This window comes from Pectinophora gossypiella, chromosome 1, assembly GCF_024362695.1.
Source record: "Pectinophora gossypiella chromosome 1, ilPecGoss1.1, whole genome shotgun sequence".
NCBI lineage: Eukaryota > Metazoa > Arthropoda > Insecta > Lepidoptera > Gelechiidae > Pectinophora > Pectinophora gossypiella.
Window position 1 is genome coordinate 6,280,437 of NC_065404.1, and position 23,373 is coordinate 6,303,809.

The 23,373-nt window shown below is 38.1% G+C and overlaps 1 protein-coding gene and 1 non-coding gene across 2 annotated transcripts in view; both read right to left on the reverse strand.

Moving 5' to 3' along the window:
- Positions 1–23,373, reverse strand: part of LOC126367875 (whirlin) — a 98,292-nt gene that overhangs the window by 25,417 nt on the left and 49,502 nt on the right. Inside the window, exons 7-14 of the mRNA XM_050011656.1 lie at positions 15,115–15,273; positions 13,361–13,486; positions 11,088–11,254; positions 10,098–10,281; positions 8,155–8,262; positions 6,552–6,608; positions 5,908–5,999; positions 4,992–5,061 (exon numbers count right to left, since the gene is read on the reverse strand). Of these exons, the coding sequence (XP_049867613.1) occupies positions 4,992–5,061; positions 5,908–5,999; positions 6,552–6,608; positions 8,155–8,262; positions 10,098–10,281; positions 11,088–11,254; positions 13,361–13,486; positions 15,115–15,273 (963 nt within the window). The remainder of the gene's footprint in view (positions 1–4,991; positions 5,062–5,907; positions 6,000–6,551; positions 6,609–8,154; positions 8,263–10,097; positions 10,282–11,087; positions 11,255–13,360; positions 13,487–15,114; positions 15,274–23,373) is intronic.
- On the reverse strand, positions 3,836–3,907 carry Trnap-cgg (transfer RNA proline (anticodon CGG)). The gene has a single exon. It is a non-coding gene; the product is annotated as a tRNA-Pro (tRNA).

Consider the following 23,373-nt stretch of genomic DNA (forward strand, 5'->3'; position numbering starts at 1 on the left):
TTTTTAGTTATACCTGTCATTTTCTTATTAGCTGAAAAAGAAAGGGACGGGTAATCGTCAGATATAAAATTTATGAAACATTAATACGTCTATTTTAGGCAGAAAAAAATCCTTGAAAAATTTTATACTGGCCAATAATCCGACACAGTTAAGATGACAGCACATGTTAAACGGGTTGCATATGAGCGAGATGCCAATTTTATTCTACCAGGTTATTCATTCATTTTAAAATTAACAGTAGGCTAGTTTATAACCTAGTCAAATGAGATACTTTTTACAAAACGTCAAAACGAAAGTTTTCTTTGGTGTTTGTATGAAAATACCGTCCTGTGACGTCAACAATAAAAGCGGTTAAACGTTGTAGGTACTCATTATTACTTAATTGATAAATAAAATTCGAAAATAAGTCGAAAAGTTAGATTGATTTTTGATCATCTTAGACTGGCTTTTATTTCTAGATTAAATTAGCATTTTATTTCATTTTACTTTCAAGCATCCATCCGTTTTTTTAGGAGCTGTCTGCAGGAATCAGGGCCACGGTGTCATATCAGGTTAATCGTAAAAAGCATATTTTATTGTCATGATCCCCATTACTCCAGGAAGTCTATTGAGCAAAAAATAAGCTGGACCGAGGGACTTATTTTTGACTCGCTCGCCTAAAAATAATGTCCGAAAATATATACCCATTTCACGTAGTACATCAAAACTTGTCATTTGCAAAGGTATATATATTGTCGCCCGCGAGTTGAGGATTCAAAAATAAGGTCCCCGAATCTCTAGTACATACTTAATATAAAGTTCACTATTAAAACACATAATACAGGGTTCTTACCGCGTTAATTCAGGAATAACCCGGAACCCAGTATTATGTGTTTAATTATGATGTGATTACGGTAATAACTGTGTAAAGCTCAAACATATTATGTGTTTTAATTATAATGTGATTATAATAATAACCGCGTAAAACTTGAATTCATAAAATTTATGGAAACCTCAACATAAACCACTTGCATCTCAATATCAAATATTGCATTGAAAAAGTTGCATTTAATGACGAATACCTATCACACGGCACGTCTAGGCACGAATAGGCTCGTCTATAGGCCGTGTGATAGGAATAGTCCGTAGAGCACACGGACCTGCGCGTATACTCGTATTATATTACAAGTATTATGATCTAGTTTATATACAAGTATGTACTTACACAAAAAATATTACAAAACTTGTATTATATGCTAACTCCAAACAATATAAATAAAGTTGTGCAAATAACTCTTTTATACATCTCGAAACTTTAACTTTCATATTTTAGAAACTTTTACAATTAACCTAGGTGAGATTTTCTTTTTGTTCAAACAGTATTTCCGACAAGAGAGCAACGTGTATAAAATGAATTTAATGTAGAAAATACTCCTCCTTTTTAATATCTACTAAATATTATAATATATATATATATATGTATATATATATAACTCTATCTCTTATGATAAATGTCACCAATATTGTTCTAAAAATATCCAAGCGAAGCAGATTTAAGCGAGGTTCAACAACCCCGAATTAAGGCTGTGTTATCTTTATGACGTCACCAAATGGCTGCCTCCGACGATTCGGCACCGGAATTGCTTACGTCACAACCCAGTAGAGAACCCTTAAAGCCTACTTTAAGACGTCCCTAACACTAGTGTAATTGTGATCATGTAAAATATAATGCGTCCCTTGGATAAGCTGAAATGTTATTTATTACATAGTAAACGTATTTAACTTCATGTCACAATAAAATAAAATCTGTTTCTTATGCACAGAAACTTCCTAATTATTATGATTTTGATTTAAAAGTACTTATATGGTTTATTTTAGTTCACATGTATGTACATGTGAAATACGTAAAATCATTATCATCAGCCAATTAACGTACTCACTGTTGGGGCACGGGCCTTCCCTATGGATGGGTAGGGAGATCGAGCCTTAAACCATCACGCGGGCCCAGTGCGGATTGATGGTTATTAACGACTGCTAATGCAGCCGGGACCAACGGCTTAACGTGCCTTCCGAAGCACGGAGGAGCTCGAGATGAAAACTTTTTTTTTTGTGGACACCCATCCAATGACCGGCCTTTGCGAAAGTTGCTTTACTTCAACAATCGCAGACCGAGCGCGTGAACCGCTGCGCCACCGAGCTACTCTTGGTCATATTACCCTAATCTATTCTCAATAAACAATTATACCATTGGTTCTATGAGTGTAGGTACACATAAATACGTCACGTGGTCCTGTGACATCTTTTAGCCGAAATCTCGTATAGATTCCCAGGGGATAAACCCTAGCAAACTAAGCTAAGACCCACAATTTGAACCCTTTTATCTGCGCACCTTCAGCTTCAGTAGTTACAGCTAATACATAAAATATATTACGTAAGTTAACTAATATTATACTAAAAGTATACTAATATTTGTTCCAATTATATTAAATTAAACAAAAATAGCAAGATTAAAAAGATGTTCAGATAAATGTTTTCGATAAATTATAGAATTCTGGTTCAACCAGATATGAAGTTTTTTTGAGACTTGATTTACTTGTACTTGTATATTTATCAACCTGCAGTGGAAAAACATTGTGTAGTATGCATCATCATTGGCCTTATACGTCCGTTTCAGACGATTTATGACGTCATCGCCACAAAATTTGCACTATAGCCACACAAACAACAATGCACAATTCACTATGCTATGCTAGTATGCGTATATGCTCCATATTATATCAAACTCTTATAATAATGTTATGATACACTATTCTGTGTAAAATAACGTAATTATGCTATGCAAATAAATATCCTAGAACTGGTTATTTCATTATAACTTTCTTTTATCTTTTTGTGCTACTCTTCCCAGTCGTTTTCGCGACTCTATCCGTGCGATTCATAAGTTCAAACTTTTCTTAAACACCCTTTGTCAAACCGAGAAAACTTACTAAGCAGTAACTCACAGAAGATGCTCATCTTGCAGCTCTGAATGCATAAAACGTAGACTTTGCAATTTATAAATGAGTAAATCAGCAAAAAAAAATCGATTGACTTTTTACAATCTCACAGCGTTTTGATACTTGGTTATGTAAATAGTAGAATTTTGTGAACAACAGCGTAGTCACATATTCAATTAATACCTACGTGCCGAGATTTGTTTGAGTTTCTATACCTACAAATCCATTGATTCACTTTTTAAGCTTATTTTTGGGTTGTTTAAGTTTGTAGATATCGACTTTATAACTTTTTTTGTATGTAGACTTAACTATACATTTTTTAAACTCAATTAAATTGAACATTACTAAAACATGGACACTTAAATAAATAATTTTCAAAAAAGTTTATTAATGGAAAAATATTACACATTTGAGAGTAAAGTATAGCGAACGATTCTGTTTATACATCAATGAAACATACAATAGAAGGTTTATAAAATTACGTAGTACTCGAAGTAGTTACTATAGAAATAATTGATAAAAGAGTTATTGAAAGTACCAATATGCGGATGCGTACGTACACCGCGCCGTAGTACGTGGTAGTACGTACGACCATAGAAGCGCGAACAGGTGGGGCGGTGTCGCACCCGCTCGACGACCTATTTATTCATTACATGAGTTACCTCATAATGCCCTCCATTAGCTTATTACTCACTCACTTCCCTCCTGTACTGCCGAACAATCTCTTTTATCACAGTAACGAAGGATAAATTACTTTTAGCGAGTCTTTTTTTTTTAATAAAACGTCTAAATACTTCAAATTAGAATTCGCCATTAGAAAACGAAACTACAAAAGATAAAATGCCAAAAATCGAAACATTGGGCTCGTCCGGGATTTGAACCCGGGACCTCTCGCACCCGAAGCGAGAATCATACCCCTAGACCAACGAGCCGATGTTTCTCCGTGCTAAAATAGCCGTCTAAACACGCGCCCTTGCTTTATACCGCTATCTGTGACGTCATCGTTAATGTGAATCGTTTGGTCACACATCATTTTTGTAGAGTGCAGGTCGTAAATTTTTTAATGCATGTCTTTTATAACAACGAAGTACTTAACTGATAAGAAAATATATTATTAAACATTTCACAAACCTACGAACATAATTTGTACTTATTTCAATATTTTTTCATCGCTTTTAATTTTATATTTATTCTAATCCAGATAAACAGACAACACGTTATTAATTTTGTTAGTTAAGTATATTAAATTAAAAAAAAAAACACATTGAGAATCGAATAAAACTTCAAAAAATATGTAATTTCGGAAACATAAAACAGATAGTGGATAAAAGATATAAGCGCCCGTAGAAAGGAAAATACGTTTGAGAAAGGATACTACTGAATCTATACTAATCTAATAGCCTGAGAAGAGATCGCTGTAGGTAGCTGGCCGCTATTACCGATATATTGCTAGAATATCTACACCCAAACTGCCAATACTCCCCACAGACCACTTTGCTAGATGTAATGGTATAATTTTGCCAGATTTACCCCTCGACTGTTTACAGGAAATAACGGCCATAGTAGTGAGTGGTGTGAAGTTCTACTCTCTAGCCGTCATCGAGACATGCAACAAAACGTGAGGTGTGTACTCAGTGGTATTGCCGAGGTGCCACTCCGACTAAATCTACTTGTTAGCAGAAGGAACGCAAGGGCACACCGACCTGTGCCCTCGCCATGGGGTCCGAAAAAGCAGGGATATAGTTCGTCACGTACACGCCCACCCAACCCACCACGCGGGAGGCAGATCCATCAAACACATAAATTAGCTCTAGTAAACTATCTCCTGAAGCCTCGGTTCAGATAGTCTCTATCCAGATCTACAGGCTTTAAAAAGAGAGCAAGGAAGTTATAAGAAGAGAGTGTGTGAATGGTATCGATGAGTCAGAAGAGTGACACCCAGGATGCTAGACACAAGGCGCAGAGAAGTGAATGTGGTCGATAGTAAGTGTAAGAAGGTAATTCTGGCAAAATCACCTCGTGTGGTGGCTCCAGGTCGTCGTCGGGCGGCGGCGCATCCCCCGCCGCGCGCCAGCCGCGCCCGCTCCTGCCCCACATAACACCAGTCATCATCGGCAACAAACCAACACGCAACAACAACAAGCTTATATTTACAATGCCGTACATCATCATTCCTACACGTAGCATTCTTCTAAATATACGTAAATACCGCCACGCAAATATCAATCATCTCACATGCATATCAAACCACTTAGCTAAGCTTCACAGTTCATCTAAGCAGGTACTTTGTGTTTATTTTTCGTACGTCTCGCAATCTCGCAATTACAACCGCAACGCCTGAATTGGGTCGTCGAAAGGAGGAAAGGCTATTCGTTATTTACGCTGAAGTCTTGGCAAGATCTTAAGAATCATTGCGAAGCATCTTCAGGGACAGTAAATTTGAAAGCGCCCTTTTTCTTGCAGGACAGCGGCATAAACCCGTCGTTGACAGTTAATGCGAACGTTTATGCCGCCGTAAAGCAATCGATTCCAATGAGAAATAAAAGTGGGAGCGCTGGCGAACGGCCAATGAGATGCTCCGCCGCGAGAGTGAGCGCTCAGACAAGGGCCTGTGAAAACGACGGGTTATTTTCGCTCTGAGATGCAAAAGAGCGGACGAAAGCGAACTCTCGACGAGGACTCAGCCTTTGCTTTCGCACTTTAGAGGGTGCTTTAACGTTTAAGCGTCTTTATGAGAGCGATGGTTACGAGGGATTTACGCCTCGCTCATTAGGAGTACGACGGAGCTTTCAGTTCTGATGACACGGTGTGCCCGGAGGGTGTCCGCAGGTTACGTAAACGTCTAGCGCGAGAGGTCGTCGTTTCTGTTATGTGTCGTACCTGCTACATAGAGGCTAGATATCTATGTGTATGGGGTGGTGGTAGTGGTCACCTGTAGGCATGATCGTGCGGCGGCAGGCCCAGGCCGGAGTCCTCGGACGGCGAGCGGTGGTCGGCCACCAGCGCCGCCTCCGCCGGCCCCTCCTACAACAACAACCCTCAGCCTCACCCACTCGCCCTATTTCCAACTTTTACTTCCTGTACTTTTGGCACAATAACTAGCTTCAAGAGCAACATTTAAATATCAATTCATAATTATGATATTTACACGTGACCCTAGGACAGTGTATTAGTAGGAAATAAAAGATTACAAAAAGAAGTAGAGTTGCCTGCTCAAACCAGGAGTGCAAATTATGGGAGCATAGAGCAGGTTGTTCCGAATTGCGTATGAATGGTTCGTTAGGGCACTCACTCAACGAGGTTTTGCCGAATTTTGCGTATTTCGTTTGTGAAATTAGGACATGTGTACCGCGTGTGTTTCCGGATATTTTGTCTAGTCTAGTTTCAATTAGTGTTAATGTACCTTGTATAACTACACGATTGCGTATGCTTATAAGAAAACACTACTACGACAAACGTTTTCGTTGTACTATGAGGAGTGGCTGAAACAATCCAATATCGCCTCATAGCACAATCATACGAGCACAAAAACATGCAACGACAGAACAACTATTCTAAAGGTGCGTGTGCACTTACCGGGTCGTGCAACTCGTGCATCGTCGAGGACGGCAGCATGTGCCTCTCGCCCCCGCGCTACAACAAATTTGCCGTCAACTATGCCATGTGTACAAGGCACAACAATACTCTACTTATCCTCTAGAGTGCCTCAAATATTAAAGTAGAACACTAAAAAGCTCTACAATCTGAGAGTTATATATGCATGTGTTCGTTCTACGATTGTGTACAACTCGAAAAGATATGTAGGTATGCTTTGTAGTATTAATTTGAACCTTCATTCATAATTCATCTGTAGTTTTTAATTAAGCTGGCGCGTACCAATAATGCACACGTACGATTCCGCGAATGGTCGATCGATGAAATTACACTGCATTCCGATTGAAATATGAAATGCTCGTTTGAGAATGTTAAGTAATTTGCGCGGCAGAAACTCGAGGTATTAATTCGATAATGATTTGGATGAAAAACGCTAAATTAAGCTGAGTCAGGGGTTGCTTGCGTTCCTAACGGAGCGCGAAATTCTAATTAGTGCCTCCAGGTGAGCTGGATTATGAGATTATTCACTGGAAGCCGGACTAATGAACACGCCGAAAATACGTTTTTACCGCCGCTTTCTGATAACAAAGGATGCTAATGTCTCTTTAGAGATAAGACTGTCTTGTAAGCCGGAACCGAAATAAAATACATATCCCCGTATTTTGTAGAGCAATCTAAAGAACGTAGGTACCTATAAGTGTGTTTATTAAGGTCAATTAGAGTCAATTTAGAATAGCGTTGTTATCGAAACAGCAGAGGCATAGTAAAGATAAACAAATGGATTTAAAATGCAATTTCTATTAAATAATAAAATTACTATTTAATTAAATGTCAAAATCAGGAGAAATTTATTTTGATGTTTTCGAAAAAGCAGAGAAGAGTGACGCTTGGCCCAACACAAACTACGGAATGCCTACGTTTCCTTTGACGCGGAGCTGTGCGTAGATGAGCGGAGATCTGCAGGAAGAGAGTGACAGAGCGTCTTCGTTTTTCGCTCTCTCGAACGCTGTGATGGGTCAAATCCGCACATCTCCGCTCTTGTCCGCCCATCTCCGCGTCAGTGGAAACCCGGCCTTAGAACGTAATAGACAGTAGGTACAATATGTATAACTAATTCATAGTCTGCGTTACGATCTAGAGTTACCATACTGTCTATTTCGGACTAAGAGTCTTTCTCCCACCACGATTGGGCCACCACAAAAAATCATCATCATCATGCAGTTGAATAATCCGTACGCAACCAATTTGTTGCCGGCAACCGGATCCCGAATAATTTTCCGCTGGCGGCGTAACCATAGTGTCCTAGTGAGGAAGGGCCTTAAGTATAGAGCGATTTATTCACAATGCAGCACGCACACCGTCACGAAATTCCGCAGGCGCCTATTTTGTATAGATTCCACATTATCTAGCTAACATCGATACTATTGGGTACGACGTAATGTTGCAGTTTGCAGCGCCTCTGTGGATCGCCTATATACGCAGCTGACTATCCGTGGTTTGTATTCATGGATATCCTCACAAAGACTTAAGCTTCCCTTTGTTATCCAACATCATAACTGGGAAGGAAGTAAACAAAGGGGTATACCTTGAGATGGTGATCCAGCGGCTCCTCCCCCCGCCTGTACACCAGCTCGTCGAACCTCGGCCGGTCGTCAGGCAGCATGAACTCCCTGATTTCCGTTAGAAGCGTATACTACAACAACAAAAAAATCTTGTTCAAAAAAAGTAAAAATGTACATTGATCAAATTGGGGATGTCCGTAAAAAAGTTTAGAACGGTCTATTCTGAACCGGTGCGCTTGTCTGAAAATATGTCAGGATCTAAGCAGATAAAATTCCTTAGTCTCTGTTTACCTCGGTGGGAAATAGGCATGAGTTGGATATATCTGTATAAAATAAAAGAACATAAGATGATAAAATACTTCTTAAACCGTTAATTGGAGTTAACACCATGAAATACATGTTGTATACAAGCAAACAAGAGCAAAGAATTACGAAGAGAAACTCACGAAATAAACGTCATTTACGTTAAAAACTGACAAAAATATTAGGAATATTCACAAACAATAATGTAAGTAAAATCATTTTGTTTCAAGTGTAGTTTACAATACTGGTACTATTCTCAATCAATATATTGTTCCATTATAGGTAACATTCTCGGACGTTAATTAACTATAAGCTCTTTAATCAATCCCGCGAGCTTCCTTGTAGTGAGACGAATAATACACAAAAGAAGCGATACAAAAGGCTTTCAGGCGGATAGAGAGGCCAACTATTGAAGAATAATGAACGAAATCCTTTTAGTTACAACTGAATGGCGCGAAGAGTCAATTAACACGTTCCATTAACTGCCGCTAGTCCGGCAACCGGTTGATACCAGATAAATATTTCCAGATAAACCGATTTCACAACATCAACATTTCCGATACTGACACGATAATTTGAAAGATTAATGGAATTTTGAGAATATCGACAGTCAAAAAGTATTAGAAGATTTTTCAATTCAATTACTCGTGGAAGTTTACTGACCCGTGCATAAAGAGTGAAAAAGCTATTGAACCGTCTCCGCTTCAGTTAATATTCTCAAAGTATTTAAAGTAATAAAAATAGGCTTTTGAATATTTATCAATATCTCTTTCGATTATGCATACTTATTTAATCTTGTTTATTTATTCAGTTTGTTGCCGTCCGCTGGATAGACGTAGAGAGTCAGACATAATCCAGCGGAATTGTCTAAGCGATCACAGTTTCTACAAAAAGTTGTCTTCTATGAAGATCGACTATTATTGGAACATGTTTCCAAATAAGTACGAACTATACGTCAACAGCTCTACTGCAACCAGCTCGTTACGCAAAGAGCTCAAGTTCTTAACGTGTACCTACTCCCTGTAGAACACATGACGTCATTACTTCAAGCGCAACTCCAATTACGTAAACAGAGCTATTTATAAATAGCTGCAAACTTCTTAGCGCACAGTGGAAACAAGATGATTATACTACTTAATTGTATAATGCGTAAATACGCCGCACATGATACCTGACGATTAACCATGATATGTACTTACATTAACCGAGGTATGCAGAACCATAAGTCTTGATATTTACAATAATATCTTTAGATACTACTATATACATTGCTAACTAATCGGTACCGACGAGCTTCCGGACATATAGTTACTTTTAAATTTACATTTCAATAAGATAACATTTTACAGTCGTCTCAATGCGCGGGAATTAGATCTCTCAAAGTTCGGAAGCTAGTGTTGTGACGTTCATTAGCATAGTATAGTAATGTATTAGTCGATATTAGGTCGATCGATTCTTTGCTATCTAACAGTACTGACTTTTCCGTAACTATCTATGTATTGTATTCTAAGATTAATACTAGTCACATTATTACCCTTAAAAATATCATGATTAGAGTGAAACATGTCTCTTTTGCACTAACGGTATACAGCGTAGTATGAAAGAGACGGGAGATAATATGACACTCTAATCATGTTACGTTTCAATCACTCAAGTTTCTTACCTTCTGCGGCGTGTCAAGTAGATCCCTCAAGACGGTGAGGAAGGCGTCGGGAGTGAGTCTCCTCGCCGCGTACTCTTCCATGTAGTAGGCGAGAGCTGGGAGGTCGCTCTGTGGTATGAGCGATCGAGCCTTCTGCTCCACTGCTACCGACGCTGCGCCTCTTCGTTTGCCCCAACCGCTTATTCTATTAAACAAATAATAAATAAATCTTAAAAATTACCTTTCCCCTTCACGATAAAACTCATTAATCTAGTCATACTTCACACCAGTTTTATCCGGAACCGCATGCCTCTTGATTTATTTAGGTATTAAGCGTGTTTTGTGAGAGACAAAAATATGTATATGCAAATACGATATCCACAATATACAATCCAACTTTTCTGTCCTCCTTTCTGATCAAATAGATAAATTATAATCTCCGTATAGAAGATCATATTTATAGCTCAGTCAGCTTATATCCCACGCATTTCCCCGAGCGCATCCTACGCGTTGAAAAAGACTGCTTATTTTACTAACAATGGAAAAATAATCTCACTTCATTCTGGTTTCTGGTTAAAACCGAAGCTATTTTTGTGTGAATACAAATGTGCTTCAGGTAGAGGGCACTTTAATGTCCGTTAACGCCTATAACCATTCAGAATGGGCAGCGTAATCAGCGTTTGCAAACAAGTTGTCTTAACCATTACTTTTTTAACAATTGCTGTTTTTCAGCACTAAATAGTACATAAAGTAGTAGGCGCGATTGGTAAAAAAACTTTTCCTAATTTGTTGTTCATTTCTTGTCGGGAAATTAATCTCTCAGTTCTAGCTCATCTGGTACTAATAGACAGAAAATGTTTCGTAATATTTGATGGTAGGCCTATATAACGGTTCCAACTTAAAACTCTGATATTACAAGTAAGTTATTGGTTCCACGAACAACTAATAAATGCCTTTCGAAAGAGACTTAGTCATGTAAATAAACAGATCCGTGTATAGATAAGTACTAACCTCGGCGCAGCGTCTCTCTCCCCATAAGCGGTGCACGCATGGGGCACCTTCCCCACATCCCGCACCAGGAGTGACATCCGTTTGTGGTACTTTAGTTGCGCGACCGCTTCGTCGTGCGTCACGTCCACGAACGACTGCCCGTTCACCTCTAGGATTTGGTCGCCAACCTGCCCAGCAATGAATTATGATTTTAGTGGAATTGCCGTGGTTTCAAATTAACCTACACGTACCGAGTAAAGGTGAGACAGGTGACCATGAGGGTCAAGTGTTTTTACGCCCACTGTCACCGCACTGTCTCGCCGGTTGACTGAGCACGTATGGCCAAGGCATTCGTGGCCATAAAGCTATCCTGGTTATAACTTTCTGGGTCTGACAAAATATTGTTCTATGAACAAAACAAATTTGTTTTTAACCATGAAAGAATTACGCAGATTATTCCACAAATTCCAAACCTAACAAGACCCGAGGTGATTAGAATTTCCAAAAACAAAATCCGATACATTATCATGAGTGGCTGCGTAATGAAAATACTTGGCAAATTGCTAGGTGAAAGTTTTAAAATCAAGTTATGAGGCAAGGAAGCGACGCGAGACGGGGCGGGTCTGAAACTCAAACACTATAAATTTCCAACCACACCTTGCTTCGGGCATTTTCACTCGAAAACTCAGTACGAAATAGAGCCGCGATGGTTGCCACGATAACCTGTATTATTTATAAAACATTTCTAATTTATATCGTTTGAAAGTTTCCTAGAAAGGTCGAAGTAGCTATATAAAACCTCGAAGATGAAGAGTGTATAAAGTTATGCTTTGCATTGCTTTTAAAGTGTTTTCAACATGAATAATTTCTAGTTGGAACTAATTTAAGATCTGAGTATGTCTCTTTAGCTGCGCTTTAATAACGAGAAATGTAACTAGTTCTGCGTTTGCATTGGCATATAAAATGAATATTTCCTTTTGCGCGGCAAGTTTAATAGAAGGCAAACTGGCAATTTACCGCCAGCGAGACAGTCGCAGCAACAAAGTTGAGGTAATTCTGACTTGCGATGTCTTGCCGGTCCCTGCGTTAGTTACTAGCAACTGAAATTGCATTTGCCTCAACAGATGGAACTGAAATTGAAGTTTCAAACGCAATTAAGACTACATTCAACTACGCCAATAGGAATGAAATATCAAACCGGATAAACTTTTCTTAATCATCATTAATTTAAGAGCCATGGTCTCATTGGTGTAGCATTCTCCATTCTTGTCTATCAAAGGCCAATTTTTTCTCTTCCCTATAAGACACGACGTTGACCTTCTCTTTAATCTGTTCCACGTAAGCTCTTCTTGGTCTTCCCCTTCCTCGCTTTTCTTGTAGCTTCCCTTCTATGGTGTTTTAGGTAAGTATCCAATCACCTTGCCTCTTCTATCCTCAATAACTCACAATATTTGCCTCTTTTCTCTTACTCTTACTAGCAATTATTCATTAGTAACCCTTTCAGTACAACTTATTCTTTCCATCCTCCTCCAACACCACATTTCAAAGGCCCCGAGTCTCTTTTTGTCTTTCTGTGTCAGTGTACAGTATTCCACAAAACTGGACTGTTTCACCTAAATACACTATACCTACTTACAATAGATCCATAAATAAAAAGTATTGTGGTTGATCTTTACATTTCTCCCTACCTACCTAAAGTCCGTCTATGTATATGCAAGTCTATGCTATTGTTGATATTTTTATATAACCAAAAAGCGCTTGTCACCTTTCGAAAGCATCAATATTGCCTCGACACAAAAGGTGAATACGTCCGGTCTGACAATATTTTTAACTACGACCCAGTATCGATTGTTCGCGACTGTCGAATAAAAGAGCATAAAAACCTTTCAAAAACCACATCGGACCAGTCAACACAGTATGTTTTCATCATTACAACTAGTAGGTACGTACAGCAGTTGTCCTATTTTATCCAAAACCCAAAATGTTATTTCAATTTCCCGCCGAGACTTGTGATAAAAACTTCGCCTTATAGCTTGTGAACCGAGACCGTGTGTACATTCGCTTTTAAACAACCTTAAAACCTTTTTCGTGTTTTCATTCATTAGAATACGTACAGTCGACGATCAACACGGGATACCTATATAAACAAACAGCGTATTTTACGGAGTTACGTGAAACATTTTAAGTATCGGCTAATTGTGACATAGCAAAAATTTCAACCTTTTTTTATTATTACTTAACACAAACTATTAGATAGCATTTTCTTGAAAAATCTGTTATAAAAAAAAACTCACCATGAGACCAGCTCTATCGGCGACAGAGTCCTTGTCTACACCTGTGATGTAGATGCCGAGGTTATACTCCAGCCCCCCTCTAATCATCAACCCTAGCGATTGACCGGGCTCTATGCACAAGTCCACCTAGAACAAAGCAAATCTCATAAGATTATACGAGAAGTAACTTAATGAATCAGAATCAGAATCATTTATTCAACGTAATTATCATGGATAAACTTGTTGAAGGTCAATGTAACATTTTTGAATTTACGTCATTTCGCAAGGTGTTAGGTATGGCTGAGGAGAAGAAATGACAAGAAACTGCAACAGCAACACATCTTTTAAATCAATGTTACATCCTATGTGTGTTAGTCGTACTTATTGTGTCTCAAGTACACGTAAGTTCGCATATCTAAGTTTCTAGATAGCATTGGAACTGTCAAACAAATTATGTGTGGTTACAATGAACTCTGAGTTCATTCACCAAAAGTTTATCGCGGCGGGGTCACTGGATCGATGGCGGCCGGAGCGGCGGCCTAGGGCACGCGGCCGTGCCTCGCTGCCTCGCTCCTCGCCGCCTCATTACAACCGCAAACGACGGACTTTAGTGGCACTGGACAACGATTAGCATACCACCGCCCCCACCCTCCTATAGCAGTTTATGTGCATTCGCACATAACAACCACAAAATTAGACGTATATTTTTACGACGATATAAAATAATTAAGGCCATTACAGGCTGTCATTTACATAAATGCCGTCACTGTGTGATGGCTCGTTTGATTTATGAGCTGCACAAAAATGTCGGATATTAAACCGGGAGTAAAATTTGGATGGTTCCGATCCGATAGCTGTATATGAATTATGCAACAAGCTTCTATCAAATTGCCATTTTGAAGAGTTCTTGTTATATCCGCAGAGCACCTTGGAACTAAGCGGAACATTGCTGCTAATTCCTGTAAATACCATCTAATTTTATTTTAAGTTATATCTGTCCTTTTCTTATCCGCCGAAAAGGAAAGGGACGGGTAATCGACAAGCATAAAATTTATGGAACACACGTCAATTTTAAGCACAAATCTAAACCAACCGTCTAAAAATTTTACGTCAGTCAATAACCCGACACATTAATTTACTCATTCTTCCTAAAATTAAGAGCTGTGAATCATCCGTCCCTTTCCTTTTCGACGGATACGAAAATGACGGATATAACCTAAAATAAAATTAGGCGGTGTCTGCAGGAATCGGGGCCATTGTTTAACAATTTGGTAATATTGCCAAACTTTACTAAGACTTTACTTATTCAATAGCATTATAGGTACTTATGTCATAAACACTTATGTTAATATGCTAGGTTATAATATGCTGCGAAAGATTGTCAAAATAATACTTATTATATGCGGGATTTATGTATTCAAGAACTATCTACTAAAACCGTGTTAAATCCGCTGAAACTGCGGGTGTAAATCTAAGCCACGGGTTTAAAGGCGGGGACAACTAGACCGTAGCGCCGTCCTAAACCTATGGGACGCCTTCGACACTTTACTACCGTAACTTTATTGTTAAAATCGTACACGTGCATCTGTGTGTGTGTGACGTCTGTCGCCCATACGATTGAAGACGTAAGACCAAGCGGGTTAAACCTAGCTCAGCCGTTGGTGGGGAGCGGAGAGTTGCCGTTCTGTACGTAGTATTATACCTTATTCTATGACGACGCGCGGCCCTCCAGCTGCTTTGATATCAGTACTATATAATACTTATTAGAGTTTCACCCTGCGTATAGAGCGGTCCTTGCTGGCGGAGCGCGGGGGGCGCGGCGGCGGCGGCGACGCAGGCCGGCCGTATCGGTCCATCCACGAGCAGGAGGCACGGCCCACCAGCGCGCCCGCCGTTCGCACCGTCATCGTCAGCTGCCGGCACGATTTCAGCATCTGAGGACAATCACATATTGTTCAGCTACCCACCGCTGCCACGAAAATAAGCGACGCCACAAAATACGTAAAAGCGTTGTGGATCGGATGCGACGTCAGCGGACCTAAGCCAATTTGCAATCGCATATCGATGCGTTGCTTTAAAGGCAACGCATAGCCGAACAATATTGAAGAAGAAGAAGGATTAACATAAGCAAACCACGTAACATTTAGTCAACTCTTGTCAATTTCAAACATTTCCATTCGTTTAAAGCGTTAGCTTTTGAGCGATTGTAACTTGGCTAAGCCCTTTTAAGCGGTCACAACGATATGCCACACGATACGTTGCGACGTCGTGGTAGGTACTCATGATATTATTTGATATGCAACGCCCGTGTGGCCTCTCTCTTACGTTGTCTACGTAAACGCGACAAATAACGCTACTTCGACTAATAGACGCATCGTAAACTGTCTACGTAGATAAACATCGTAAGTCTATTGGTCGAAACCAACAGTAACGGTACTTGTCGCATCGCGCGCTATGTATACGCACTATAGTATAAAGTGTTGCGAACTTTAAGCAGATTAAAGCGAATGTGTGTAACTCGAATAGAGTTGGGCGCTCCCTAGTGTAACCCAAAGACTACGTGTAATCCTGTGTAGGTATTTCTATTTTTCTTTGCATGGCATTAAACTACAATTTGCGGTGGGTTCAATCTCCAAACATAAAATTTATTTATAAAATAATATACAATATGTCGAAAAGAATAAAAAAAACAAACAAAAGTACTTAATTAAATATTGAGCAGGGATCCCTGGCGCAAAGGTGCCCATGACACTCACCGCGTTGCCACGTTGAATGGCGATGGACAGCCTTTGCATCAGGTTAAAATTAAATTAAACCAAATTAAAAAAAAAAATGTCTTCTCTCATCCATAATGTTACTCTGTCATAAATAATTATTTATCTTTGCATAGCTGGTGTCCTTTAGATTATCATTTCAAAGCTAGGTGCTTTACTACATAAATAAATTATGAATACTTAACTTTGTAACTCAATATAACGTACGTCGTACAGTTCATACTATACCTACTTAACTACACGTGATTCAACTACATCTAAAAATAAGTACAGTGTAGGTATTCTGCTAATGTTTTAAGAGACAGAAGAAATACAATCCTAATAGAAACTCCCCCATACACCAAACAAAGAGTGAACCAATCTAAAAAGATAATCAAAACTTTGTCGCAGAGTATTGTTTTCATCCGAAACAAGTTTTCCTATATGATTATGTACTTATACTTGATACACATAAAGCCGAAAAAGCGGAACACGTGGGCTGGGAAACGCGAATTCACTAAATTTTTTAATGTTATATGGAATTAATTATAATACTCGTAATTATGGCAGAACAGATAAGGTCGATTTTTATTCTACTAATTTGATAAAATCCAGTAACATTACCTACGCGCCGAATTCTTACGATGACGTCATAAGAGTTTTACAATTTCACAAAACATGAAACGATTATATGTTCTGTGATAGTGACTATAATTCCATGAGAAATCAAATATTCTAATACGAATATGTATGCGTTTTCAGCATTATTCCGCTTTCGCAGCTACAGAGCTATCTTCGACTAACACTGAACTGTACGGTCACGAGTACTAATATATATACACTTTGAAACCATGTCACATTAACTTTTTTGGCAAATTAAACCGTAAGTCTCATTAAGGGTTCAGACAGGACAGGGTTCTAAAGTGGGATTCTCTTAAAATGCATAAATGGTTTTGTCATAATTTTAATTATCATAATCCTTTTCGCATAACGTTTTTAAGCATAATAGTACTTTCCCATAATAACATCTAGGAATACTGGTTTGTTAGGTATAACTTATTTTTGGACTAATATTTGTTGGTATTTTGATTCGCATATAAATAGGTATCCATAATTCTTTTTTAGAATAATAGTGTTTTGTCATAATTTTTACAAGGCATAACAGTAGGTTAGGGTTCGGCGGGGGTGGCCCTTGGGCCACCCCTACGCCGCCAGCATGTTTATCTTACACACGAAAAGTATGCTGAATGATGACTAACAGCATGAAATAGAGTCAAAAAATATAAAACGTCACAATCATGAACCAAATGCAGTCAAGGAAAAAGTAAGTTTCGGAAATGTTCAAAGTTGTGCCAAAACTTTTCTTATTCGGAGTATAGTTTTTATGCTTATAATAATTATGCTTATATATCATTATTGTCATTAATTATTATGCTTAAAAAGTTATGACAAATTAATACTATGCGTAACTAATAATAGGACAAGTAACATTATGCCATGGTAAATTATTACATAAAAATTTATGCGTAAAAATAGAGAACCTTCTAAAGTGGGTACGTGATATTGCTCATGACTGTACACAAGTACAGCAAAAATTATCCCAAAAGGATAACATCTATTATCCATCGGAAATGTTCCTTACCTACCAGGTACGTTATATTAGAGGTAATCCCTACCTCATAAAACTTTATGTTCAACTCATAAAAATAATGTTGCCTCCTCGAATCGCATAAAACTAATTTTATGTTTCCATAAATAAGAATCAACAAAACGTGTGTGGGTCATGACTACATGGGTAAATGGTTAAACCAATTAGACAATTAAAGGATAGACAGGCAATAAAAGCAATATCTTTAGCGATAAGTACTCTTTGCGTTATGATACCGGAGTATCTAGCAATAGACGGTGTTTATTCTGCATTGTGGTCGTTAGAAATCATCATCAATTTAAGAGCCACGCTCTTGTCGGTGCAGCATTTTCCATGCTACTTTTTTAGGGAAAAATAGGGCAGTGGTCGCAGGGTAGTGGTGGTGGTCGTTAGAAATATAAATTGTTTATTGTTTCTCCAGATAAATTATCACCTAAATGTTTGGACATCAGATATAAATCCAAAGCAATAAAAAATTTTCAGACATCTGGTTCCCTCAGCCAAGAACAGCCTTTTGTAGCCCTTTTAATTAAAACAAGAATGCTTACTAAAAAAATAATGCCTTCCTGTTCCCCAGATGACGTAACTCAGAAGCACATACACCCGGGACTTGGCAGCCTCAGAATAATATAAATATCATTTGCATTTCCACAATAAATGCAAACGCGAATTTTTTATGTTATGCAGCTATAGAATTGAAGAGCCAACCATTAGAATAAAATTGTATTACGAGATATGCTTTTATGACTACCGCATAAGAGAAGGTAGAGTCGCAGTCGTAAGCTTTTTTTTATGTTTATATGGAAAACTAATAAATTTACTTAGCCATTTCTCATAACATAGCAATACGAATAGAATAATGATCTAAAAATACAGAGGCTATACGGATGACATTTAGTATACTTAGACTTTACTCTTAACACAACACACAACCATACAATATTCTTTTTCTTTTTTTTCTCTGTCTTTTATTTAGGGGCTTTTAACAAAAAAGTTTGTTATGGCAGCCCCATCAATCAAGACTATCTAAAACTGATAAAAATCATAATAAGTATATTTATTTCATGCCCCCACACACAACAGCCTAAGATGTTAAGCTGAATGAAAGCATAAATCAAATATGATTCTCTGCTCGTAGGCTCTGATAAAAGGGCCTCCAAGATACCTATATCACTACTCTGACTGCTAACTTTTGGTTGCTTAAGTAAAGACTGCCTTTGTGAAGCATTCTGGGCACATTTATATAAGATATCGTACGTATCTTCCCTCTTTCCACAAACTTCGCGGGTTGGGGAAGATTTTTTTTTCATTAGGTAAGCAAAGATCTTAACCTAAAAGCAATTTTGAGATGTTTCCTCCCGAACTTAACGTCGACGAACCATGGTATTCGAGGACACTGACAAGCAATAGTCCTGTAGCACACACCCTTTTCCTTGGATATTACGTAGAAATAGTCTTTCTAGGAGGAGCACCATTTTAGGAGGTTTATATATTACTGAGGAAATTCGGAATATTCAGGGAATATCAAGTAACAATACGAATATAGATAATGATATAAGTATACACAGTCCATATGGATTTAGTTCAGACGTTACTCCTAACACAACAGACAAACCACACTATACTCTTGCTCGTAAATCGTAATCCCTATCAAGGAATGTATATACAATTTGTCATAAAACAACTTGCAAACTACTACTTACTTACTATTTAATTCTAAGATGTGAATTTGAATCTAACTAAAACAAAATACCTTGCGACAAAAAAGAAAGAATATTGCAAGCTACAATAAATACACGCAAAATAAAGTCCGTCCTAGTACCAGTAATATCTACTATCTCCTACAACGCGGTAAAAAATACCATACGTATATTCCCGTAGTCTTCAAAGACAAGTATTATACAATAAGGCGGGTTATGGCAGCATGATAACCAGATCGTCAGCTGTTGACGACGTCGTGACGTCATCGACCTTCGTACGGCAGACGACTCGGCGCGGATCGTACGAAGGGATGTGTTTGCGTGAATTTATTTCTCATAGGCATTCTGGTGATAAACTTACCTAAATCGAATTAACCAAACTTCATTGTTTATTTAAAGAACATTCTAAATATCCCGTGAACGGTCACTCACTAAAAACTATTTCTTTCAAGTAGTTTAGCAAGTCCTTGTCTATTGATGTGGATAGTTCCTGGTAGACTTATCACTGAGGAAGGAAAGTTGCAAAAGTTTATTGGCAAACAATTTCAACCCGAGCTGCCAAACATGAACATTTTAATTCGTTTAATAACCGATGTAGAAACCGCGCGATTAGTTTATTTTGCCTACTTCCACAGTCTAATGTCGTACGGCATCTTGCTGTGGGGTCATGCTGCAGATATGAACAGCATTTTTGTTCTGCAAAAGCGAGCCATTCGGGCGATTTACAAATTGGGACCCAAGATGTCACTTAGAAATAAATTTAAAGAAATTAATATTTTAACTTTGGCATCACAATATATCTTTGAAAACTTAATATATGTAAAAAAACATATAGGATTATTTGCAAAAAATAGCGATCGGCACATTGTTAATACCAGGAACAAAAATAAACTTGCTTTACAAGTCAGTCGATTACATAAGATTACTAAATCTTTTAAGGGGCAATGTATACGTTTTTACAATAAGATTCCCATTGACATTCAGAATTTGCCTTTCAACTGTTTTAAGACAGTAGTTAAACAAAAACTTTACAAAAAAGGTTATTATAAAGTTAGTGATTATTTAGAAGATATGAATGCATGGGATTAACTGTCTGAGAACTGATATTAGGCAGCTAAATTACTCAATTGTATACCAATATTTTATGTTTTATGTTTATTTTTATTTTTTTAAAGAACGTCTAGGGCCCTGTGCCGAGGTTTTTCTTGCAGCTTCTTTTCCCCGGCTATACAGGTTGTGAGAAGCTGCAGTAGTTTTAGGCGGATGAGACGTTCGTTATGTAAAATTGACGATTCAAAGTGTAACTATGTTACCTACTGAATAAAGATATTTTTGAATTTTGAATTTTGAACAAACAATTCAAAGAAATTCTTGGCTTGTAAAAACATGGAATGAAAATATTTGCAATATTTGGCATTAGAAGGAGTTTTTGTTATACTGTTTCTAAGCAAATAATGCATTCAGTACAAAAGTGGCTGTGTTCTGCAAACTCCTAGTGAATGCTAGACAGTGCGTCGTAAATCAGACGATATCGCGAGTACCGACGGAAGGAACCGTCGGCCGACGTCTGCAAAAATAGCTTCACGTTTGCTTGACCCTCCTACACTGGCTTTATGTTCCAATACTTCAAATAGGCTCTTCTGTCTGTGAGCGTGGTAGAGACCACGCTCCTGTTGGAGACAGAAGCAATTTAGGCATCTGAAAAAGTCTCTCTGACTTTTTCAGATGCCTAAATTGCTTTTGGAGTGTTTCAAAACCAACCCACAAATATTAATAATGACTAAGTATGAAAAATTGTGACATATGCATTCCATGCATACTTACATTAATTCTCATAATGGAAACTCAAATGCGATATACGCGCTTTCTTGTTCTCTCAGTAGCTATATTATTCATTACGTAACGTACCCACAATGAGTCAAGCACGTACACAATAATATTCTCCCAGCCCCGTAATGCTACTTGCAATGTCTTTTTCCCAGACATGAACGTGACAAGGCAACTTCCTCGAGATGAACTCAACACTAATCCCAACTTTACCTTCTTGCGAGGAATATTAGCTAACTTTTTACGATTGTCAACATCATTACCTCACATTTACCCTCGGGACAAAAACGTAAATGTCGAAAAGATACTGACGCTCTTTTGCCAACTCGATAACTTTGAATATTTTATGAAGTCCATTTTTTCATAACATTTACTTACTAACTAGAATAAAATGTTTCCAGTTTTTTAATTAAGTATTTAAATAAAGGAATTTTACTTTTATATAACTTATCTACTGTAAAAACTGTCCTCTTTTTATTGCAGACTGTATATGAATAGAGGCCGGGGTCTTTTGTGAGCCGGACTGCTTGTGAACTCTTGATTTATTCACAAACTTGTATGCTTACTCAACTATTGTTAAAGTAAACGCAATTTCATGAGTGGCGGGTCCTTGCGACGATATTACACTTGCAAAATATGTTTAGAAAAAGTTTAGAAAGTATTACGTAGATAATATGCTGGAGTGGATCGTTGAAGCTTTGAAATAATATTATTATTTATTGCACTTGTCTCATCGTAGTTGGGGAAAAGATGAACTCCGAGTTGCACCTGCGGGTCGGAGGAATAAAAATATGTATCTGGTGAGTGTTTTCTCATTGCAGTTAGCGAGGTGATAGGTATTTATCCAAGCGGAGTATTAACTCAAAGTGCACAGAGTGTAAGCCGTCATTAACCTCCAGTGGTTTAGTACATGAACGGAAAGCTCCGACCACCGCTTGTTACTCTTGTTAGCTTTAACTCGCGCAGTCACGAACCGGCGACGAATTAACCGCCGGAAAAATGCTGCCAACCACCGTTATTGATTGCTGTTGCCTTTTGTTTGTATTGGCAGACGAATTTCCTTCTGTTTTGACTAGGCACAAAGATCACTATTTACTCGCCGTTGATCAAAGGGCACGCGAATGAGATTAGAGATTGACTCCGGTCCTATTGACTCCCTCCAATCAACAACCGTATCAATAAGCCAAAGAAAACTAAGTTATTTTAGGTGCATTTGTACCTACCTTCTTATCATTCCGCGTGTAATAGAAAAAACAAGATTAATAAGGTTTATCATGATTGCTAGCTTAAATGACTTGATAGATGTTAGTTAGAAATGATCTTGGAAATGAAAGTTTAAATGAATTCTAATTTACGCAAGATAGAGTCTAACATACAACAGCACGGCGCCGGCGTGTAAATTGTTCCCAGTTTTTTTTTTTCATAAGACGTCATTTTCCGCTGTAGGACTATTTACAGAGGCAATTACTTGTAGACACGGCAAAATAGAGGCGGGAATCGCCAGCATTCCATTTTCCTCGTAAGTACATCACGTTTATTGTTCGACATTTTATAAAGCTATTTGCAATAAGCAAGCAGTGATCGTGAAATCAGTCGACAACTTGACGGGCGCGCGGAAATAGAAGCCGCGGTGGTGTCGTGTCGACCTGTCATACCCAGCTCGCCAGTTAATGCCTTTTGCATGTTCTATATTCCTCGTTAAACTATGATGTCGAATGTACAAAATGTATTTAAATCAGGGTTGAAAATATACAATAAGTACATTCAGCTTTTTTAATTTAATCCATGTGCTTTGTGTAGGTTTTTTAGTTGATTAGTCGTTAGCTTACAAGCGGCTATAAAGCCGTGGCGTTGGCAAATACTATTACGGATGTCTTATGATCTGCTTTATGAACTAATGGATTCTAGAGTGTACTAATGATGATGACACTACACTGACATAGTCCGTCACTTGATAAAGTACCAGTATAGGATTTCCCCAAAGGCCAAATTGGTTATATTAATAAAATGTTATTCTATGTTCGGTAGTATAATAACCTTGTTCGTTACGAAAACTAAACTGGCCCAAGGGCAATCGTAACTGAGGCGACAACAGAAGCTAAAGAA